At 45.0% G+C, this 25,150-nt stretch overlaps 1 protein-coding gene across 2 annotated transcripts in view; it reads left to right on the forward strand.

Annotated features, from left to right (window-relative positions):
* LOC126539816 (uncharacterized) overlaps positions 1–25,150 on the forward strand; it is a 212,396-nt gene that overhangs the window by 167,535 nt on the left and 19,711 nt on the right. Inside the window, exons 27-31 of one of the 2 annotated variants that reach the window (XM_055075745.1) lie at positions 2,086–3,246; positions 10,945–11,229; positions 13,537–13,638; positions 17,299–17,414; positions 24,169–24,361. In XM_055075745.1, coding sequence (XP_054931720.1) covers positions 2,086–3,246; positions 10,945–11,229; positions 13,537–13,638; positions 17,299–17,414; positions 24,169–24,361 — 1,857 coding nt within the window. The remainder of the gene's footprint in view (positions 1–2,085; positions 3,247–10,944; positions 11,230–13,536; positions 13,639–17,298; positions 17,415–24,168; positions 24,362–25,150) is intronic. The other variant, XM_055075746.1, reaches the window with a different exon arrangement.

The following is a 25,150-nucleotide window of genomic DNA, read 5'->3' on the forward strand; positions in this document are numbered from 1 at the left end:
TATCCCTTAACGTTACATCCATCGTTCCTCTTTCCATAGCTCGTTGTGTCGTCCTCAATTTAAGTAAAACCCTTTTCGTAAGCCTCCAGGTTTCTGCCCTGTACGTGAATACTGATAAGACATAGCTGTTATACGCCTTTCTCTTGAGGGATAATGGCAACCTGCTGTTCATGATCTGAGAATGCCTGCCAAACGCACCCCAGCCCATTCTTATTCTTCTGATTATTTCAGTCTCATGATCCGGATCTTCGGTCACTACCTGCCCTAAGTAGATGTATTCCCTTACCACTTCCAGTGCCTCGCTACCTATCGTAAACTGCTGTTCTCTTCCGAGACTTAAACATTACTTTAGTTTTCTGCAGATTAATATTTAGACCCACCCTTCTGCTTTGCCTCTCCAGGTCAGTGAGCATGCATTGCAGTTGGTCTCCTGAGTTACTAAGCAGGGCAATATCATTAGCGAATCGCAAGTTACTAAGGTATTCTCCATTAACTCTTATCCCCAAGTCTTCCCAGTCCAGGTCTCTGAATACTTCCTGTAAACCCGCCGTGAATAGCATCGGAGAGATCGTATTTCCCTGCCTGACGCCTTTCTTTATTGGGGTTTTGTTGCTTTCTTTATGGAGGACTACGGTGGCTGTGAAGCCGCTATAGATATCTTTCAGTATTTTTATATACGGCTCGTCTACACCCTGATTCCGTAATGCCTCCATGACTACTGAGGTTTCGACTGAATCCAACGCTTTCTCGTAATCAATGAAAGCTATATATAAGGGTTGCTTATATTCCACACATTTCTCTATCACCTGATTGATAGTGTGAATATGGTCTATTGTTGAGTAGCCTTTACGGAATCCTGCCTGGTCCTTTGGTTGACAGAAGTCTGTGTTCCTGATTCTATTTGCGATTATCTTAGTAAATACTTTGTAGGCAACGGACAGTAAGCTGATCGTTCTATAATTTTTCCAGTCTTTGGCGTCCCCTTTCTTATAGATTATGATTATGTTAGCGTTCTTCCAAGATTCTGGTACACTCGAGGTCATGAGACATTGCGTATACAGGGTGGCCAGTTTTTCTAGAACGATCTGCCCACCATCAGACATCAGTCAGACACCCTTTTCAAACGTCACTAAAGCTAGCATGCAACGTTGCTCCACGAAGCTATCAGCACGTGGTAAAACAGAAAAGTGCCCATTTTGACAGCCCATGTTGTTACATCACACGTTGCCTGGCCACATTGTGCCGATCGCTGCGACTCAGCGACGCCAGGACCAGCTAGTTGGAATCCAAGTGCGGAGAGCCCGCGACGTCGCGGCGGTCGCTGAGTGACGGAATTCACTGTGTCATTGAGTGAAAATTACACCATGTGAAACAGCGTACTGCTGGCAGCAAAGTGGCGAGGACGCTGCGCCGAGTATGCCGAGGCGGGTTGGCGCGCGAGCTGTTTCTATGTTCACAGCGTGGGGTGAGGCCCGCTGAAGGCAGCCAATAACACAGTGGCAAATGCGCGCACTGCACACTCCGGAGTGGAAACCAGTCCTAAACTGGCAGTCTCTCCCACGTCTCACTACTCATGAGGCTCATGCTCTGTGCTGTATCCAACGTTCCCGTGAAGCTGGTTTTGTGAGGTTTGCGTACAACTTCCAGAATTAGCTGTTACCAACCTGGCGAAGAAGAAAACCCATAATGACATCCGGGACTTTTTCCATCGTGAATAAATTTCTAAAAATGAGTTTCTGGCTCTTTCATGCCAATTTCATTTGTTTTTTGGTTATATGAATTTCGTGTAATACGAATATTCTACGCAGCCCGTTGAGATTCGTATCACCAAAATTTTACTGTATATAGTTCTTAAGTAACCTAATGGTGCTGGTTGTCTAAGAGCGCTCGGAAAGTGGTAAAATACAAGTTTGCAACTATCGATAGCGGGCTATCGATAGGAATAGGTGCACACAGGAAAGTGTTAAGCTGTGAGCAACAAGTTGCATCTTATGTTCTTGGTTTTTCGAAGTGCTTGCCAAAGAGAATTTGTACATTCCCATAAAGTGTGCTTTTTCTACTATGCACCTTTTCTGTCTGCGATAGGGCCAAAAGCCATGCAAGGTGGGCTCTCCTTCCCAGCCTGTGCCAGCAGGCAGCCCCCGAGTGCATCGTCCAAAGGCCAGACTCTCCTTCATCCGACCACCTGCACCAGACCACAAAACTTGTGAGACATTGGCAGACACTGACGTGGTACCCAGTTCACAGTCCACCATTGACTCAGCTGATGAAGTGGAAATGGCCAACTCAGGTCAGGATAAGCCACTTGTGGACCACACACTGCAAGATCCACACCCGGATAGCCCTGTTACAGTCTGGCTTCAAGACAAGGAGAGAGGCCGGCTAGTTTCCAGCCAAGAGATGCCGGTGTCTCCTGCCAAAAGCAGGCGCCGAAAATGCAGGTCGTTAACGGCACGTGCACAAAAGGGCGCTCTGAAGAAGAACAAGAAGCATTCCCGGGGGTCGCTACTTGCTGGCGGGGCTATCGGGTGGCAGGATGAAATTTTGGAAGACGGCATTGCTCCGCTTGTGGACGACGATGCAGAAGAACCTACCGACAGCCTGCCAGTGAAGCAGAAGTTGCAAGAGTCTGGAGAAGATGGCAACACAGTTAACAGTCACGTGGAAGAAGTATGTTCAACACAAGAGTCAGCTGACACTGAAACGTACAGCTGCGAGGAGCAACTGGCGGATGAAAGTGAGCCCGTGACAAAGGACATCGAAACCTCTCCACACTGCGAGCCTTCAGTGGCATCCTCGGCACTTGTGGACAGTGAGGCAAGCGAGGAGTGCATCCTGCGAATGAGTGAAGGCTCCTCTGCATGTTACAGTGAAAGCACCGAGTGCAGCACCCAGGCAGCCTCATCTCTGGCATCACCAGAGTTTGGTGCACCTATTCCGAGCTCTGAAGACCCCAACGAAGTGGAGTTGGCAGTGGACACTGAAGAGCAAATAGTAGCCCCAGGTTGCACTGAGGTAGAAATTGAGACGAGCGATCCTGCTGATGACATGTCCTCAGTTGTCTGCACGGTGCCTGAGACTGAAGACGAAAGTGGTGCCGCCATGGAGAGCTCTAAGCCACAGGCGAATACTGCACCTAAGCCGGAAAGCTTGCTAGTGCAAGGAAAGGTCGTCAGAGGAGCGCGGAAGCGCAAGCTCCCTTCACAGACAACATCCCCAATCTCCAGCCGCCTTCGGGCTAAGCAAGTAAGTAGAATTAATCTCTTCTCATTAACTGCATGTGCATGGGCTCCAGCACATAGAGCATGCTTGATTTACTCACACCACCAGTTCACTGGTTGTTGTTTTATACGAGGCATTAGCAACCAAGTAGTGCATAATTTATATTTCAGCATGTTAGTATCAAAGTCAATTCTATCCTACTGTGGAACCGCAGTATTTAATTCAATTGTTCACTCATTTTTTTACTACCAATATCTTTTAAAGATTATGCATACTTCCTGCTGTAGTTTAGCAAAGCAATTGTCGATTGCAGCAATGATGACAGCACTCCACTGATTCCTTGACATTATTAATAGGGGTGAAGTGATATGTCAGAGTTATATGATCAATCAGAAGAAAGTAAGGAATATTCGAAACTTTAACGTGGGAAAGATTGAGAAAGCTGTAAAAAATGGCTGTAGCATGAAATCGGTGAAAAGAAAACTTGGCATACGACAAGGCAAGATGTATGCACTGAAAGATGGTTATATCATCAACAATTTCGATGATATAGTAAAAGAAGCAGAAGAATCCTATACTGAGCTGTACAGTACCCAGAGCAGCCATGCTACCTTCATTGGAAGTAGTAATGAACAGCATACAGGGGCCCCTTCTATAGCTAACGATGAAGTTAGAAGGGCCTTGCAAGACATGACGCAGGGAAAAGCGGCAGGAGAAGATTGAATAACAGTCAATTTAATCAAAGATGGAGGAGATATTGTTATGTGTAGCTTATGTACAAGTCTATTTACAATATATTTACACGTAGACCAATGGTGGCAAAGATGGCGACGCTATATCAAGCGGGGCCACGTCATCTTCTTTCTCCTCAGTGCAGCCGCACCATCCCGGTGCTTAATCTACATATCCGTGGTGAACGATGTCACTTGCAGCCGACGATGACGCTGCGAGGTTGGCGGGGATGACTTCATACGTGACATCGGTCACTTGTCGCACCACACGGTAGGGGCCAGTGTAGCGCGCCAGCAGCTTTTCGGAAAGGCCCACATGTCGAATGGGTGGCCAGAGAACCTGGAGTAAAGTGTACGTCGCGATGGTGGCAATCATAGAGGCGTCTCTGATGCTCCTGCGAGGCCTCGAGACGGGTGCGGGCGAGCTGGCGCGCGTGGTCGGCATGTGCGATCGCGTCGCGGGCGTATTCAGTGGCTGAATGTGTGGCCGAGGACAACAAAGTGTCTAAGGGCAACGCGGGTTCTCGGCCATATAGGAGATAGAATGGTGAATAGCCGGTGGTGTCGTGACGCTTTGAATTATACGCGAACGTCACATGTGGTAAGTGAAGATCCCAGTCGTGGTGGTCGGTCGCAACATAGTACTTGGATAGCATGTCGGTGATGGTCCGGTTGAGGCGCTCCGTGAGGCCGTTGGTCTGTGGGTGGTAGGACGTGCTGAACTTGTGCTTAGTCGAGCAGGAGCGGAGGATGTCCTCGACGACTGCCGACATAAAGCTGCGGCCACGGTCAGTGAGTTATTGGCGCGGGGTACCGTGCACTAAAATGATGTCATAGAGCAGAAAGTCAGCAACGTCAGTAGCACAACTTGTCGGGAGGGCTCTGGTGATTGCGTACCGCGTAGCATAATCAGTAGCGACGGCGACCCATTTATTTCCGGAGCCCGAGAGAGGAAACAGTCCAAGAAGGTCTAGACCAACACGGAAAAAGGGTTCCGGTGGGATCTCGATCGGCTGAAGACATCCAGCTGGAGGTGTGGAGGGCTTCTTCCGGCGCTGACAGGGCTCACAAGTGGCAACGTAGCGCCGCACGGAGCGGGCGAGACCCGGCCAAAAGAATCGACGGCGTACACGGTCGTATGTGCGCGATACGCCCAAGTGTCCAGCCAAGGGAGCATCGTGAAGTTGCTGGAGGACAGTCGAACGCAGGTGCGATGGAATGACGAGCAGAAGGTCAAGGCCTGTGTGGATCGAAATTGCGGCGGTATAATGCCCCCTCCTTAAGGAGAAACATCCGGAGAGAGGCGTCGCCAGGAGTTGACTCCAAACGGTCGATGAGGGCTCATAATGAAGGATCGCGGCGTTGCTCGTTGCCGATTTCAAGCAACTGGGACACAGAAAAAACGCAAGCGATGGTGTCCGCATCAGCCGGGTCGTCGACAGGTAGCGGGATAAACAATCTGCATCCTGGTGCAATCGTCCCGTCTTATATACCACGGAGAAGGTATATTCTTGCAGCCGTAACGCCCATTGAGCGAGTCGTCTCGTGGGGTCCTTGAGCGAGGATAGCCAGCAGAGCGCGTGGTGATCAGTGATGACACAGAAGGGGTGTCCATACAAGTATGGACGAAACTTGGCAACAGCCCACACAAGAGCGAGGCACTCGCGCTCTGTGATTGAATAATTGCACTCGGCGGGTGATAGAAGTTGGCTGGCATAGGCTATAACGTGATCATGTCCACGCTGGCGTTATGCTAAGACTGCTCCTATGCCGTGACCACTGGCATCAGTTCGAACTTCCGTTGAGGCAGACGGGTCAAAATGGGCCAGAATTGGAGGCGTGGTAAGGAGAGTAGTGAGCTGCGAAAAAGATGCGGCATGGTCAGGTCCCCAAGAAAATAGGGCGTCTTTCATCAAGTGGTTGGTAAGGGGACGTGCAATGGTCGCAAAATCCTTCAAAAAGCGGCGGAAATAAGAGCACAGCCCTACGAAACTAAACATGCTTGAATAGCTTGCAGCCCTTTATATGCAATGCCTCACGACTTCAGGTGTACCAGAGAGGTGGAAGAATACCAACATTATACTAATTCATTAGACAGGCAGGCATTAAAGAATTTAAAAAATATATGCCCGTTAGCTTACTTCCAGTATTGTATAAAATATTCACCAAGATAATTTGCAATAGAATAAGGGCAACACTTGATTTCAGCCAACTAAGGGAACAGGCTCACTTCAGGAAGGGATACTCTACAATGGATCACATCTATGTCATCAATCAGGTAATCGAGAAATCTGCAGAATACAATCAGCCTCTCTATATAGCTTTCATAGATTACAAAAAGACATTTGATTCAGTAGAGATACCAGCAGTCATCAAGGCATTGAATTATCGAGGAGTACTGGAGGCATATGTGAATATCTTAAGAAATATCTATGAAGATTCCAAAGCTGCATTGGTTCTCCACAAGGAAAGTAGAAAACTTCCCATCAAAAAAGGGGCCATGCAAGGAGACACAATCCCTCCAATGCTATTCACTGCGTGCTTGGTAGAATTATTCAAACTATTAGACGGGGAAAGCTTAGAAGTGAGGATCAGCAGTGAATATCTTGGCAACCTTCGGTTTGCAGATGACTTTGTCCTGTTCAGTAACACTGGGGGCGAATTAAAAAAAAAAAAAAATTTAGGACCTTAACCCAGGAAGTGTAAGAGTAGGATTGCAATTTAATGTGCTGAAGAGAAAGATGTTTAATAGCCTGGCAAGGGAACAAGAGTTCAGGATTGCCAGGCAGCCTCCAGAGTCTGTACAGGATACATTTATCTAGCTCAATTACTCATGATCACAAATAATCATGATCATGATTATGAGAAGGAAACTTATGAAAGAATAAAAACGGGTTGGACTGTATGCGGCAGACATTGTCAGCTTCTGATTGGAAGCTTACCGTTATCATCGAAAAGGGAGGTGTACAATCATTGCATTCTACCAGTGCTAACAAATGGGGCAAAAACTTAAGAAGTTGACAAAGAAGCTTGAGAACAAGTTAGGGACCGCGCAAAAGGCGATGGAACAAAGAATGTCAGGCATAGTATTAGGAGACGGGAAGAGAGGAGTGTAGATCAGAGAGCAAATGGGGATAGCCACTATTTTATTGACATGAAGAGAAATATGGCACTTGGAAAGCCATGTAATGCATAGGGTAGATAAGCGGTGGACTATTAGAGTTACCGAATGAGGGCCAAGGGAAGGGAAGCACAGTCAAGGACTGCAGAAAAGTAGGTGGGGTGATGAAATGAGGAAATTTGCAGGTGCAAGTTGGAACCAGCTAGCACAAAACGGGGGTAATTGAAGTTTCAGGGAGAGGCCTTCCTCCTGCAGTGAACAAAAATAAAATAGGCTGATGAGGATGATGATATGTCAGTGCTACAGCTCATGAAGATAGTTGGGCATGGTTGCGAGGTTACAAATAACCTAACTGCTAGCTTTTTGCATGAAATAGTAAAATAAGGCATGCAGACAATTAAGTTCCAAACTTGAATGAAGTAGTAGCGGGTGAAATAATTTAATTAAACTTTCAAATAGCACATTATCAGCGAAAAAGTTGAGTCACTTTAGCATACACTAAAGAGGATGAAGGCGAAAGCCTGTGTGTTCACGAGACGTTCATTACATTACTTGACATTTTCATTCGAATGCGTTGTTACTTAAACCCACCAAAGGTTGGGGGTTTGAGTGCCTTAATTGACTATACCTTAATTAACCTTGCCCTAATTACCACAAAAGGTAGTGGGTTCGACTTTAGACCTTTACGATGTCAATTGGAATCCAACTTGGAGAGGTGGCCGGTTCACCCATGTCTCCAAGTGGGTTCAACTCCCACCGAATGTCGTAGGTTCAAGTGCCTTAATTAACTATATATTAATTAGCTTTGTCTTAACACCACAGGTCGTGCTGACGCTTCTTTACCTCGGCTTCAAGCTTTCTTATAAAGAAATTGATGGCCGAGTTTGCCCTAATTAACACCAAAGGTTGAGAGTCTTAATTAACTTCACCCTAATTAACACCATAGGTCGTGGGTTTGACTGCCATCAAAGGTCATGAGTACGACTCCTTATGAATTTTGGTGCCATAACTCTGGACTTGGGATTTTTTGACCTACGAGTCATCTAAGGCTTCAGCCTTAATAATTCAAACCATTGGTTAGTCCTAATGGCACACTCTCCAAGAAGGATGTATTGCTGCAGTGCTACAGTCACATTTGCAAAAACTACACCTCTTTTTTTTGAGGAACAATGAAAAAATCGGTTCAAAAAAAGAAATGCTGTCCGCACTTGTTACAGTGGATCTGCATACGACATACTCTTGGATATAACAGACCACTCTTTCCACTTTGTTTGGTCCGCCTATATTACCAATGGAACAAATTCTACTTTGAACAGACCTGGCTGTAACAGATTAGTGGTAATATCATACACATTGTTGGGCAAATTTATTTCTAGATGGTGTAAATACAACATACTTTACTGTGGTGATGCATGTATGTGGCAGTGCACTGCATAATGCTATTTCTGGCCGCATGTGGAATTTGCAAAAATGAACTTTTTAAAAGGAACGAATACACTAGCGGCAACCTTCTGGTAACGGTGGGCAACCCAATAGCCCACGAGAGTTTTCATGTCGACCATGCAAGTGGCGCACTTCTGTCCACTCTGTCTGTTCAGTGCTTGGTCAAGTGCCGATGGTGCCGCTAGGCCTAATCCACTTCAAAGTGAGGCTGTAACATAGGGTGCTTGAGAAACAGTTGCCGACGATTTCAAAAAGCATTGTTTTGAGAATGCCTTATTTCTCGTAGCATCAATTTGCACAAAAAAGGAGATAGCCTGCTATTTGCGGATCCCAGATGGCAAGGTGCCTGATGTGTCAAACCGTCTCGCATGCAATGCACTGGCGGCCAGACGCAGGCTCTAAGTGGAAGTTGCGTCATACCACGGCTCTCGTTTATGCTAGAGATTTGACAGCAGCCATCGCTTGTTACGAAAGATGAAATCAAGAAATGAGTTTATTCTACCAGCCACTGTTTTGTATCAAAAACAAGCTGTGCAGAATATTTGTGTCGGTGGTGACGCTGTCTGGCGGTGCAGGCGGCTCCCTGCAGTTGTGCCAGCCGTTAGTCTTGCCATTATGTGGGCAAACAGTCATTAGTAAACATTCGGAGAGCGAAAGACAGGACACAACTACGGTGTAAACCCATTTACTTTATTCCATTTCATTTATTTAGGAAGGAGTAGGATTTCTTAATGTTCCAAATTACAACATTTGTTGACACCAATATACAACACACAAGAAAAAAAAAATTCTCTGCCAGGGAATAGTACAAGGCAAAAGCATCTCGTATGGTTACTTATTTTAATTTCAAAATTTTTATGGTTTTTGTCATTGCCTACAATTCAGGCAGCGGTATATTCAAAGTTCTACCATTCAACAGTATACCACTAACCTCATTTTGAACAGTATGGACTTTGGATTTATTAGTTTGTTGTAACGAACGTCGACTGTGTTACTGTACACAATGCAATATCATAACAGCTGCTGTGCGCACCAGGCAAATGTATTATTTTCAGCATGGTGTAGTGCATAGCAATACTACAGTCATACCCTGCAGTTAAACAGTATTCAGGTACAAAAAAAATTCCATTGTTATAATCGATAATTGCTATAACTGGCTTGCACAAACAAAAATAGAGGGCACAAACATTCAAACATTTTATTTAGACAGAAAGAAGTACAGTTGAAACCACTTAGAGCATTGCTTGTTTTAACAATACTCGGATGTAACAATGAGAAGCTGCTTCACCGTCAACTTTTGTGTGTGTGCTATGGTAAAATAAACCCTTGCTACACTGTTGTCATGGTGCATTATTGACTATAACAATTAAATCTGGCTACTGGGTGACTGCGTTGAAAAGAAAAGTGAAATCCAGAAAAAGCAAGAAAAAATATTAGTCACTTCGGCACATCTGTTTTTGTGCCGTGCACCTTGCAGAGTGCCCTTCTTCGCCCCTCTCTCATTTCCCTTCCACCCCTCTTACGTCGGCGAGTGGATCAAAGGGGGATGGGAGAAGGGCACGCAAGGCCAATGATGCGATGTGACAAAGGTGTCCCACGCAGGGTGCTCGGCAATTGCTGGAACAGTTGGTATGTGTTTCATGAACTAAAAACAATGAAGCGTGAAGTAGTATGAAAACAAGGAAGAGGCCAGGACAAGTGCTTTTGTTCATGTTTCGTACTGCATCATGCTTTGTATCACTGTCATGCTCAACTTTTTATTCTCATGATATCTACAATGTCAGCATTTACAGCATTGTAGCATTTGTGCTGTAATTGAACAATGCTTCATAATGTGTAGTGTAATGACAGAAACATGCCAACGTTTTGAATACTGGGATGTGAACACCATCTTAAAATACTTCTGAAAATGCCTGTTCATTATTCAAAAATTAGATCTTTTATTTTAATCTGGCACAATTCAATTCGTATTCCATTCATTTTTCATTTGTTCTCAAAATTTGTATTCACACACCTCTGTTCTACAATCAACAGCATTGATTTTTTTTACAACTTGCCACATTTTCTCAGCAGACAGTCCCCACCGCAGCTGACAACCAGCTGCACACACTGCTCTCGGCCGCCATTAGACATGCATTTTGTTTCCGCAGAATGCCTGAAATAGACCTAGGTGTATTAGCTCCACGAGCTTCTTGTAGCAAAGAGTCCATATGTTGCCTGTCTTTGCTTCTGTATGCTGACTTATTAAATTGACATCGTCTACCTTGCTTCTGTTACCTTTTCAAACTGCTTCTGTAGAGTAATGAGGGAATGTGATGGAAAAGGTGGGAAACATTTGTGGCTTTTTATTAGCCTCCTTGATGAGACGTCTGTTTTCTGTATTGTTGTCCGAACAAGCCATCTGTATCTGCGTCGCCACATTCTCAGGTGAGGCAAGAACAGGCGCAGCAGGGCTCTCCTCCACCACCCAATGCCAATGGAGGCAAGCCACCACCACGATGGTCGGGTTCTCCAGCAGCCCTGTCGCGCAGCCGCATCATGCTGGATGCTGCCATGCGTAGCGTGGGTTCATCCCCAAGCCGCCACGCATCCAATGTGCCGCTTGTACTAGAACCACCCGACGGTGTCAGCGCTGGTCCTCTGCCCAGTATTCTCAAGCGGCGCCCACCTGCTGAAGAAAGCTCCCCACAGGGATCACCACAAAGGGTCAAGGTGAGCACATTTTGGCCAGGCTCTCGGGTGGAAAAACCATAGAATTGTGCATTTTGTGAAAGTTGTTTACATTCTGCTCATGATTTCTTGCGTCTTTTTTCTTCACTTGGTGTATTGCACCTTTAAAATGCACCTTTTATGTTCATTGCACACTTTGCAAGCTGTTGTCATAATTTTAATGCATATATAAGCTTTACACACCTTAAAGCGACCATTTCTTAGGCCTCTGTACAGCCACATAACATCCACAATTAGCAATTTATTGTTCCATTGAAAATGCATGATTACTTGCGTGGTGTTCTTTGGTCATATCTGGCTCTTGTGCCAATAAATGTCACCTCTGAGGTCGTACCCCATTTTTGTATATGCTGGGGATGTGAGCTGAAGACTGGCTGTTCTTACCATTGCCATTACCTCCTCTTGGTGTGGGCTGGTTGCAAATGTCCTGTAGAAATATATCGCTCCTAATATACTATGTATGCGAGGAGGCTGTGATTTAGAATACAATGGGGATCTGCTAATTGCTTGATTCTACATTGCAAGCTGCACCTCTGCACTCTAATTTTGACATGATGTGTCACGAGTGCAAAACAGTGGAGCATGCTCATGGGGACGAAGAAAATGACATGCATGCCCACGTAAAGGCTTTAGTTGATTGACTTTATTGTAGGGATGTGCTAGTTAAATTTTGGTACCAAATAGAATGTGAATTGAGTAGTGCCCAAAGCATTTGAAATCCTTCAAATCCTAAAAACATTATGACGGCACTATATCCTACCCAGAGATTTTATTGAAGACATGTTTTCTCTATCTCTCTTCAAAAGTAAAACCAAGCAGTGTCAAAACACAGCTAAGGATGACTTGCAATGCAAGTGTGTATTTGATCGTAAACTTGAATTGGGGCAGCATGGATTTGTAAGGATGGTGCGTGTCATTTACAGATGGAAACAAGTACAGTAAAAGCTTGTTAATTTCACCCTTGTTAATTGAGAAAATTGTACAATATGGGCTCGTCCTCTGCCCTTGGCAGGCATATGCATTAATTGCATCGAACGCTCCTAAATTCGGACAACTCTCGAAGCATGGCGAGCACAGAGTGCCACAAATGTGAAATGCGAAAGAGCAAGAAAAGGCACTAGCATTCATCCTAGACGAAGTGGCAGAGCCCACACCGCCATGGTCATCAGTGGAACAACAAAAACGGCGGAATTCTTCATGCTTATTTGTACTGCCGCACATCACACTGCGTTGGCCATTCACGCCTTCAGAATTTCGTGGTTGCCATCAATGATCGTGTTGATAGCGACCACGGTTTCATGTGTAGTGGCTGCGTTGAGCAGTAGTTTTGTTTTGAATTGTTGCAATGTGCGTGCAATGTCACAAATACAGCAGAGGCTGGCGAGGATGAAGAGGGGTTCTAGTGCGACCCACATGCTGGATCAAACCTGATAGGTCGAACCTTGCCATAACAAAGTTGGAGGGAGAGCTGAAATTACTTCATTAAATTCGTTACTTCGTTATATTCATTATTGCTACTAAATGCAATATATGCCCAATGGGGTGCACAATTGTAAGCATGGAAGTAACAAGATGGCTTTGCGGCCCGCGGAACCGCCACACGGCCATGCAGGCGATGAAATTTGAATAAAAAAACAGAAGAACCTGTGCCGTGTGCAACACGCGACCTCTTAGCACCTGACTAGACAGCCTTTAGGTGGCTGCCTTATGTTCCATTGTGATGGAACATAAAATTGCACCAGTGCCAATGCTACCTCAGAGGGCACGCCCAGCTGCCAGCCCGTGCAGTGCGCCACAGGGAGAGGCAGAAGCGAACGCACGGCCTGGACGTGATCCCCGATATCGCAGTGGGGTAATCTCGGAGGCCATGCCCAGCTTTGCCTAACTGCACGGCGTGCCACGCAGTAGAAGTAAATCCACTGATCTTTTGCATCGGCCACGCATAGCCATGCAATATGGCGCGGCTCGCGCTGCAGGCAAGCACTAGAGAGGGGTCGGTGAGGTGTGATGGTGAGTCGCCTCTTGTGCACAGGCACCGGACGAGTGCCGAACCCTGCGGATAAAGCTACGTACTCGGCGCTCAACGGTTGAGTATTTTTTGGCTTCAGAGACGAATCTTGTTGGTTCCATCCATTGGCAGGAGAATTCTACTTCGTCAAAATGAAGCTTTATATACATGGATCTCTGCGAGAACTTAAGAGGAATTTCATTTACTTCGTTGTCCTCGTTATGTTGTTATAGCGAGGTTCAGGTGTAATACTAGCATGTCTTGTCCTTGTTTATTCACAGCAGGTGCCATCTGGCAGGCACGTCTCGTTTGCTGATCCTCCCGTGCAAGGCGAATACGAGATAGGGCCCCGCAAGGCACGCTTCTCCCGAGCCCTATACGAGGTTAGTAGTTCATAAAAAGTAGGTACTATCTACTAGCCGCATTCGCAAATAAAACCTTAAAGGAAGAATTTTGAACAAGTGGCGGTTTTGATGTTGCAGCAGCAAATTGTACAAGCTATCATTCTTTCGAATAAGCTGGTGCCAATATTTTTTTACTCTAAACAGAGTCGAAGCAAATAGTAAATAGCCGAATATTTTCGAACCAATTAATTTGAATATACTTGACTTTCATTAATTGGACCATTACGGGACTGCCGAAATTGATCGAATTATTCGGTGAGTCAAATTAGGCACGATGCAGAAAAAGTGCCATTTGGTGGTATTTTCCACATTGTTGCACGCTGCTGAATGCATGCCTGCTTTTTGCGTGTCCAAAATAGAAATCTTGTCAGTGGTACTTGCACCGTTGCAAACGCTTGACGACGTCGCCTCCCGTACACCCCATTTCCTGACTGCCTGGTAACATGCACTCAAATATAAAGAAAGAAAAAATGGGCAAAGGTCTAATGTGGGTTGCCCAACGACCGCCGGTTTCTTAGTCAGCTTCCTAAAATCCTAAAGTTGCATTTACATTGTCCAATTGCACTGTGCAGCCAATCTTCGGGCGAATTTTCTTGAAAGAAAGGGCTGTTTTAGAATTGGGTAAATTCCTTAATCAAATATTACTAGCTGCAATTATTGCTTGAAAATCTCCCTAGGGCAGGCTAAAAATAGGTGTTTTTGATGGTATATGTGTCACTGTCTCCTAAGCTCCATCGCGACATGCGCTGCCACTGAAGGGGGGTTGTAGGATTGTCGTATAGCTGTAGGATTTGCTATTGGGGTCACCATAGGGGTCAGGTGCATGTATGCTGACTGGTCAACTTTGAATTAATTTGTGAAGGCAAATTTGAGGATCAAAATAATGGAAGTTTGGGCCCATAGAAATGCATAAGTGCTGGCTGGTACCTTTGGGCGCAATCGAATTAACGAAAAATTCTTATAAACCAGAGTCGAATTAACGAAAGCCTACTATATAGTTGTACCTGGATTAGTATTATCTGGAAGAACTGGAAGGGAATTCACTGAAGAATAAAAGTGGGTTGGATCGTATACGGGAGACATTGTCAGCTCCTGACCGGAAGCTTACCATTATCATTGAAAAAGGAAGGTGTACAGTCAGTGCATTTTACCAATGCTGACATATGGGGCAGAGACTTGGAAACTGACAAAGAAGCTTGAGAACAAGTCAAGGACCGCGCAAGGAGCGATGGAACAAAGATTGCTAGGCATAACTGTAAGAGACAGAAAGAGCAGTTTGGATAAGAGAGTAAACGGGTGTAGCCAATATTCTAATTGACATCAAGAGAAAAAAATGGAGCTGGGCAGGGCATGTAATACGCAAGTTAGATAACTGTTGGACCATTAGGGTTACCGAATGGATACCAAGAGATGGAAAATGCAGTCGAGGACGGCATAAGGCTAGGCGGAGCAATGAAATTAGGAAATTCACGGGCACTAGTTAGAATCAGTTGGTGCAGAACAGGGGTAATTGGAGATCGTGGGAGAGGCCTTCGTCCTGCAGTGGGCATAAAACATGCTGATGATGAGGACTGTATAGTTGTAGGATTTGCACAAGGTCTTTATTATAACAGCCAGAAGGGCACTTATCTAAAAAAATAAGAATTTAATCTCTGTAATCAGTTCTCTTTTTCCTTTTTCTTCTTTCTGAAGTGTTGTTATTCAGATAATTTTATGCAGGAACTCAAGTGCATTTTTTTACAAAGCCAACACTACAGAGAATTCATTTATGGACTTTTGCTGGCTGTTGCAGTTGAGCCTACTGAAGTATTGCCACTTCTATGGCCCTCACTCGTGTGTATGATCTCGGGCCCGATAACCGATGAGCCATTCGATAAGTGGAAAACTTCTCGTGATGGTTTTCCAGTCTCCACAACGCAGGTCACTAGGCGCACTGCTTTAATTGTTAGGCCTTACCAGGGCTGCTTTGCCGTGTGTTTGCAACTGAACTTATGGTTTCTTCCCGAGTTGGCATAGGTTTATTCACAATGGCTGTAGGCCTCTCGTGAACCTGAGAAACCTCTCCACCGTGAGCGAGAGCGCAGGTGTCAACTTGAATGGCACTAACTCTCTTCCAGTCCTAAAAGCTGAGCAAGACGCCCTGCATCTTCAAAACTTTGGTTGCCGTCTTGTACTGTATTAATTCAGTAAAGAATGTGGTAGTGTTGCAGGTATGTCCGAATAATCAAACAGGTTTTGAATAATCAATCAGCAATTACAAAGTGCTGGTTTGGCTTGGCTTGTCTTGGCTGTAAGTGAGGTTAGTGAGAACTTGACTTGTTCGCTGAAATTGATGGTTATAGATGTTTTTAAATTGACATTCGCAAGTTTCGAGTGCTTAAAAATTTCTGCATCTGAAATTCGACCCAAAGCATATATATTGCATAATTCCAAAATGCCAAATATTCGCTCCAGCCTATTTCAAATGAACATGCTGAAGCTTTCAATAGATATCTTGCTGACAATTATACAGCTGAAGTGTTCAGGCAGCCACTTGTCACAAAAGCGGGTATTACAGCTAAAATCGCTGTAACAGAAGGAGCCGTGTTAAGGGGTGTGGCCCTGTGATTGTATGTAGTGGTTAGTATCTTGTACCTGCGAACTCTCCTTGTTTAACCGTGTGCTGCATGAATTTTTACCATATTCATTTTGTAATGTTTTACGGCTGAGGAAGACATCTTCTGGAAACTGGACTTCCCCATCCTTGCACGTGATCCTCATCAGGCCATCATAATTCTGTCCACATTGGAAACGGCTGTGGTGCTGTCACTTTGCCTGTACAGCTAAGGGAAAGTTAATTTTCTACCCACCGGATAATTTGACCAAGTTCGTTGATCCCGTCAGGGTCGAACTAACTGACGTCGGCTTTACTTGTCTGGCTTCTGATATACACCCCCTAGCTGTGCTGGAGATAATTCATGAATGTGAAACACTCATAGACTGCTTTCGCCATCTACTCAGAAGTTGGCTAAACTAAATTTGTGTGGTAGTTTTTTTTTTTTAATATTATTACAAAAGATGGTGCAACGAAGCTTATTGACTGTCAGTGTTGCTTGCACCTTTTGTTTTCCAACATGGTGACCAGCACAAAAAGCCTGCATGTTTTTTTGAATGATATGAAAATTCAAGAACTTCTTGTGAACTGTGATACAGAGGACTTTGATGTTGATTACAAAGTGTCCTTAACAAACAATTACTGTGGCAAAAAGGCCATATTGCTTGAAGTACAGTAATTATTTGAATTAAAGTTACTTGTTGGATTAAGTTAATTTTCGTTTTAATTTTAAGATTTAAAAATTTTGTAAAATGCCCCACCGAATATTGCCGACAAATTGCACTTGAATTTAAAGCTTGATAATGTGTTATTTAGACTACTTTAATTGGTTCCATTTCAGAAAAACACCCGCCGCCTAAAGGGTTAACGATAAAGTTAATTTCACATCACTTCAGACAAGTTCGAAAAATTGTTCATGTAACAGCCCAGGATGCTGGTGGCCTTGTGAATTGGAACAGAAGTCCTTCCTCTTATGTCTTCTGCTCTTCCTGTGTCTTATGGCCGTCTGCTTGTGAGCCCTAGTGACCCATGCCACATGGCTGCAGGAGTCTGAGATGGACGAAGGGGAACTGGCAGACAGTCAGCAGCCGCTGTGGCCTCCTCTCGAAGGCAGCATGGAGCCTGTGGATGCCGTCTTGCCTTTTCTCACGAGCTCTCTCTGGTGAGTCACTTGTGAGACATTGTGTGCCGCTGCAGCTTAGGCATCAAGGTTGTTGCATCTGATAGCAATGTGCAAACATGCAAAACGTCAAAAAGATTTGTAAACTCTTTCCTTACTGGGCACAAGAAATTGATCACTTTGATTGACAGTTTTTTGACGCATTATTAAACATTGCCATTGGAATTCTTCCACGAGCACGGCATGCATCATATGATTGCACTTCAACGACTGTACTTTAACTATTTGTCTGATTTGACAGCTTCTGGCACATTGAGGGTCAGAAAAAATAAAACTTGCACACGAGGTATCGTCAAAACAAACCTCCAGTGCTCCTACCACTCTGCCAATCGAACACGACAAAATTTGTGCTTCGATCAACTCACCAACATAATTTCTAAATGGCAGAAACTGTGAAGACAGCAGCATCTGTCAGGTTGTCTAATTTTCTGATCTGACTTCTACGCATGTTTAACAATGTCTCCAAGACCTGTACATAAGCAGAACTGCATGTTGTTTCCATTCGAGGCGCACAAATACTTGAATATTTAATTTCAAATTGAATAATTAATGTTAGATTATAGTTCAACCTCAGTGTAATGAAGTTCAATATAATGAAGTGTGTTTATTCACAATTTCAATATAATAAAATATAACTGCCACCACGATGAAATACCGAGACAATAAATGGAAACTTCCGTAGACGCAGATGGTCAAATAGTTGAATTACGTGCGGTGAACGCACCTCTCGAAGTGTGCATTGTGTGAGCGAGGGCAACCATTGAAACGGAGCAACATGGCGACCCCTGTGCGCAAAGTACGGGCGTGCAAATCATTAGGTTTTGCGAGCACATGCTCCGCCCAGGCAAGTGCCACCTAGGAACAGAGGTGTGCCTCTTCCTTCTTTCACACTGCTTTGTGTGGCCGTACTATCTAGGCGCACAGAGAAATGTAACTTCCATACTCGCGGGATGCAACACGGTTGCACTTTCTCGATGGTGTTGTTTACATGCACTTCCACTTTAGAATAAAGTGCAGTCCACTTATAACAATATCAAAAATGAAAAATCCGATCTTATAGCTGATCATCGCTATGTCTGGACTGCCGTAAAAATGAGAAAAGCTGCCGAACATACCTTCGTAGTTCGAAACCAAATTTGCCATTTACAATAAAAAATTGATGTTGTAGAAAGTACGCTGTCAAAAATGAAACATTTATTTGTACCTCTAAACAGCTGATCAAGTGTTAGGTGCACTGAAATAGTCAGAAATCTTCACTCGCTTTCGCGGAAGTTTCAGGTTCAGAATTGCGGTGTGCATCGTGACCAATGGCAGCATGAACACTGGTGGCTATAATTTGGCGTGCATGAAATGAATGAGCGACTCTATCGACAACATTGCACTTTGCATGAACAATGGGGTTGGTGTCACTAACAGGCCACTGTCAATCTCGTCGTCACTGTCGCTGCTGTCGTGGCCTCCATCGCACAATGCCGCTGTCTGTCGCGACAATGATCGCCCCGTTGGAGATTCTTCGCAGAAAGAGGCAGCACTATCTGCACCTAGAAACTCATCCATCAAACTTTGTGACATGCTCCCTGAGTTCAGTAATGTCAGCGGCTGCCACCGTGTTGGTTTCACACATAGGGGGTTTCACACTGGCACACAAAGCCTGCTGTTTCTGTTGATTGGCATGGTCACTGGTTCTAGCCTTCATGATCATGGCGCTAGCAGTTTTCAGAATTGTCGATGTCATCGACTGTGCTAGCTTGTGCTTTGAGCCTTGAAAATTTGCAGCTTTGTCTTAAGCGACACAGCTTCGCACTTTGTCAGTGCACCTACTGCGGCTTCCGCAGCGCATTTCCGTGCTCGCTGAGGAAGAGAGGGAAATTGTAGAACGGGAGCGCAGGTGCAGTTCACTTCGCGCTTTTTTTTTTTTTCTAGATGCTCATCGACAACATGGACACGAAGCACCTGGCGTCATCTTGTGGCACGCTGCACCAATTTGCGATGCTATCCATGGTTTTTGCAATCGGCGCACTGGTGGGACAGGCTGTGCAATAATGTTGTCAGATAAGAACTCATGTAGGCAAACTTTTTGCCTCGTCTCAGTTAAGGGGAACTTAGCAACGCAAATTCTGCACGGAACAGGCAGAATTTCAATCCTTGCATCCGATATGTGGTGAATAACATATCATTATATGTACCGTATTTACTTGCATAATGCACTCGTAATGCACTCGCGTAATGATCGCACCCCGAACATGCTGCAGCGATATGTCGTGTGCCAACTCTAGCTAATAATGATGGCGCTTACCATCTGCCGAATGCTATGCGAACAACTTTTCAAGACAAACCAAGCGGTCTGCACGCACCAAACATTCTTCAGCAGATGCCCCATTTCATTCCTTTCATCACTTTATCACTTTCCACACTTCCATGACAAAAGAAAGCTACAATCAAACTTGCCTTTATTATGTGTAGGCTTTATAATGGTTGTGGTCAACAACAACAACAACAACATAAAGCACGCCTTTCAATTCTTCTCCTCTCTGCCCTCGTGGGCATGCAACAAATTGCGAGTGGCAACGATAGTGGCCGCGTTTACACTGATGCGTTAGAAGTGTACCCTATTCATACGCCGACGCTTGTAACACAGCTAAGATATTTGCCCACCCTTAGCGGAAATGTGCCATATTAGGATAATAGTGAAGACAAATGCTGCAGTTTCCGCAGCATGCTCGCCATGTGTTTCTATGTCACTGGCAGCTAAGCACGCCCACCTGTTTCTTTCCCCTCAAAGTGGACATGGCTACATTATTGGCACAAACTTGCAGATATTAACAATATTATTCATTACTGTGTGGGGTTCTCACCAGTGCTCTTGGGACAAAGGAATGACAACACAGTAGTGCAAACAATCACAAGGGCATTTATTGCACCTTTCATAGATCAATGCTTGCTAGCCGAGTTGCTATCCACAAAACATGCCGATGGGTGCGCGACAAATCGCGGAAGTCTGACTCACCGCGACTGGATAACGAGCGAATATGTTTGCCCCATGCTGGACACCAACGCCTGGTCATTTGCGCGTACAGTGGCACGTTCGAACGATCGTGTTCATCTATTCCGGGGTAGGCCTCGCGAGACGGTCTCGCAGAAGCATGGATCAGCGCACGCACGGAACGTCCGCGCCGCTTGCATACCTCGAACCAAAGAGGAAGAGCCTTCACCTTTCCCCGCTCAAGTAAACCCGCTGTTAGGGGGCGTTAGCAGAGCCACACTCGCGCATTCTCTCGCAATGCGCTTCAACCACACAGACTGCCACAGGCACCAGGCCACGCGGCAAAGCCAGATTACAGGAGACTGGAGCTATGTGGGAAAACAACTTATCAGGGGATGGGTGAGAGTCGCGCATCCCCACAACTGATTTGGAAGAAACTGTTTCAATGCATGTATTGTACTCGCAAGAAAAAGAAAAAATCGTGTTCAGCTTGCACTGCCGGCTGCCATTTTTATTTTGGTGTCCCACACAACATACTGCGGCAGCTGCCTGTTTGTTGGCCTGTTGTTAACCCGCGTAATGATCGCACACCTTAATTTGCATAAATTTTTTTTCATTATGCGAATAAATACAGTATGTTTTTTTTTTTTCTCATAGCCCTAATGCATAAGTTAGTACTCTGAAGTCGACTCATCATTATAACCGATATATCTTTGTGTGGTATCGTTATAGGTGGACTGTAATGTTGTTCAGGTGTCAGCCTCGAGTGAAACAGTTGCAGTGTCCAAGGCAAGGAATGAGGAAAACAAACAATCAACAAAAATTATTGTACTTTGAAAGGGAGGCGACATGGAGTTTCCTTTTTGTTGGTGGTTTTCTCAACATCGATGTCTCTTTTGTGCCCGCCGCTCTTACTACACAGTGCTTCAGTGGTGCAATTTATAGAAAATAAGAACAGCTCGAGCAGAGAGCCAGTAGCAATGCTTTTGTTGATAGTTCATATAGTGAAAACTTATGGGTTGATGGATGAAATGGTTCATTTTTGGCATTTAACTATACCATATATACTTGCATAATGATCGCACTAGCATAATGATCGCACCCTGAACTTGGCACACAACATATCGCTGCAGCAAGTCTAGCTAATGATGGTCGCGCTTACCATCTGTCGAATGCTACGCGAACGACTCCAAGTCAAACCAAGTGGTCTGCACGCACCAAACATTCTTAAGCAGATGCCCCATTTCATTCCTTTCATCACTTTCCGCATTTCCGTGAAAAAAAAAAGCTACAACCACACTTGCCTTGGCTTTATTATTTGTAGGCTTTATAATGGTTGTGGTCAACAACAACAAAAAAGGAGTCTTTCGATTCCTCTCGTCTACACTCGTGGGCACGTAACAAATCGCGAGTGACAACGATAGTAGCCATGTTTACACTGATACTTTAGAAGCGTACCCTATTCATACAGCAACACTTGTAACACAGCTAAGGTATTCGCCCACACTTAGCGGAAACGTGCCATATTAGGATAGTAGTGAAGACAAATGCCACAGTTTTCGCAGCCTGCTCGTCATGTGTTTCTTTGTCACTGGCAGCTAAGCAAGCCCATCTCTGTTTCTGCCCCCTCAAAGTGGACATGGCTGTGTTATTGCCACAAACTTGCCGATATTAACGATAGTATTCATTACTGATATGAAAGAAACTGTTTCAATGAGCGTAATGTACTCACAAGAAGAAAAAAAAATACTATTCTGTTTGGTGCATTCGGCTTGCTCCACCGGCCGCCATTTTTGTTTTGGTGTCCCACACTGTTACAGCGGCAGCTGCCTGTTTGTTGACTTGTTGTCATCCTGTTGCAAATGCGAGATGAATAAACATTGTTCACCAGACCAGAGGCCCCATGTCCAAAAAGCCCCATATCGCAACAAAGAATGTGATGCCTTTTAGAGAGCTGAAGAGAACGTGAATCCTTGAGGGCCATTTTCTCAAAACTGTACTTTCGCCTCTCTGCTCAGTTTCCGGAGCTGATTTCTTTGTTACCGTTTGGCCTGTTGCGACTGTGTTTTTTGTTACGTTCGTTGGGCAACAGTGCAGGTTGTGGCATTCTCACTTTCTTAACTTTACTTTTCCTAAATTTATCATGTGGCTATTCATTCACCCAAAAAGTGTGCTTGATGTGAAGGTACCATAAAAAATGACAATTCGAAAAATGAGTGTTGCGAAAAAAAAAATAAGGCAAGAATGTCATGACCTTCAGCATTCATTTGGTAGTGTAGTCAATACTCAACGAGCCTTCCATTGCATTTTTTAAGCACCCCAGGCCCTCCAGAAACTGTAAAGGAGAAAAATTTTTCTGAATAAAATGTTCTCAAGCTATCACATCGAAAATTTTTATGAAATCATCAGGGAGACATTTTAAATATTTGTGCCAATTTTTATCAACATCTCTTAAGGAATAAGAAAGAAAAGCTGGTTCTCAAAACCACGTCCCCCCTTAAGATTTGGTGCCCAGCCAATGGAACTGGCTTTGCAGCCACTGTACAGCATTCGGAAGTCTGAGGAAACGTCTCCACAACAATAGTGAATGCACAGGCAACAACCTGAATTGAGGTAACTGTCTGTCGGAGTGCACGGATTGGCCTGAAAAATTGAGCGACACATGCTGCAGCATCCATAATTTCAGTTGCTGTTATACACTGGTTCTGTGGAGTGGGTGGTGCTGCCACTGGGAAGTTCAAATGATCAGAAAAATCATATGTCCCAAAATTTGGTTTTTGGCTGTAGTACTAATTGTACTGTCGACTCTTGTTACAATGGACCCTGATAATCCAAACAAATATGTCCATTTTATCCGAAGTTTGTAATATTCGAAACGCCTCACTCTATAAACTTTTGTTGTGATGTCTAACAACGTTATTGCAAAGAGTGAGTGACAAACATCCAGAGTAAAAAACAAACAAAAAGGCAAAGCATCGGTTGTGATAGCAAATTAAGCAAGATAAGCGTGGCAGCAGCAGCGAGTGAATTCGCCTTCATACTGTTTCTTGCTTCAATACGAATTAAATGTCGAAAGCACGGCGCATACGAAGTTACCGGCACTGGGTGCACTTTGTACACATCGCAGATTAGTTTGACGATGAGGCCTGCGCAGGCGAGCATTTTGTCCAAATTGCACATCACCTTCAAGATACAGCGGCCACACCGCAAGCCACAGCAGCCGCCAGAGTAGACGCCCCCCGTGCCTCAAGCGTCAAAGAAGACGGCTTGTTTTTACAGCGCCTTCGTCCCTCGCGCACGCGCGATATTGCGAAGTTGAGCCAGGACCGTCGGCTGACCCTTGCAAGTCGGTTGTCAGCCCGTGTTGACACCGCAAAAGTATGTTTTATATGCTCGACTAAAAAAAAAATCGTCGCCAATTTCGTCCACTGTAGCCGATAGTCCATTGTAGTGCGGTTCATTAAAAGCAAACTTCATTGCATTAATAAAATAGGTAGGACAAACTATGGCTGAAATATTGTCCGTTATATCCAAAAGCCTGTTGTACGCGGGTCTGTTGTAATGAGCTGCTTCAAAATTTCTGCTTCAGCAAAACTTTAGTGTGCCCTGTGAATTTTGGTGCACCGGTGTTTAATTACTTGTTCTTGTTTTCACATTGCACATGTATTGTGTAGTCCTTGCCTGTCTCTTACTCTTTCTTGGTCCTGCACCGTGAGACTGTCCCTTCCAGGCCTTTACTCGTTGTTGACGCAGGCAGCGTAGCCTTGGGCGCAAGTTGCGGCTACAGGGCATCACCACAGTGGGGGCACTGGCATCGATGACTTGTGCACAGGCGCTCCAACTGCCGGTGCGAGCTCCACGTGTGGCCTCCCTGCGCAAGGCCCTCGAGCAATATGCGGCCGCACTTCAGGACAGCTCTCCGCTCAACAAGGCCTCCTCATCACAGGTGTGTCTGCACCACTGGCTGGGTTTCAGTACTTGCTATTGACGGCAGAGTAGGTGGCTAAGCAGGCAACAGCGATCTTTTCCAATTATGACTAATCCATTAAAGAAAACAGCTCAGCAAAGAGAGCATTAAAGCCAAAAACAATGCAGGACACCTTGCTGTCCAAACAAGATGGTGGCTGAGCAGGAAGCTTGGAAATTCCTCATGAATGTTGTCTGCGCAGAAAAATAATGTCGCCAAGCTTTTTATTTCAATAGCAATTATATGGACAACCTAGGTGCATTTCTACCATTGCCATGATGTTCCGTATAAAGTCTAAAGGTAATAACATGGTCCCCGCGTGCTCTGTGCGGTATGTGTGTGTTAAAGCATACGAGGGCAAGCCGACAATGACGGCTCAGCCTTGTACGCGCAATTGAGGAAAGTGGAAAGGAAGTACACCATCTTCAGTTGTTGGCAACGCGTCTTGAAGAGGGGAGGACTGGGGGGAGGGGTCGTTCTACTGCGGCGGCTGCTGTGTATGGTGCAGCCGCATGAGCCCTATCTTGAAAGCAATCTGCAATAGGGACAGAGTGCACTGAGTGCTGATAGCTTCATGTGCGCTGTGTTTTTGCCACTTAGTTCACTTTGAAGCAAGAGGCAGCACGTAGGTCAGTTCACTCACTGCTGCTGCTGCGCTTCCTCACTCCAGCATTCCGACAGCAAGCTTCCACAGTCAAGTGGGATGTGCTCATGTTTGCTTGGTCACATGTGACATCATGCTTGTTAATTTAGTTAGTAAGCAAATGT

The sequence above is a fragment of the Dermacentor andersoni genome, chromosome 2 (assembly GCF_023375885.2).
Source record: "Dermacentor andersoni chromosome 2, qqDerAnde1_hic_scaffold, whole genome shotgun sequence".
Taxonomy (NCBI): Eukaryota; Metazoa; Arthropoda; class Arachnida; order Ixodida; family Ixodidae; genus Dermacentor; species Dermacentor andersoni.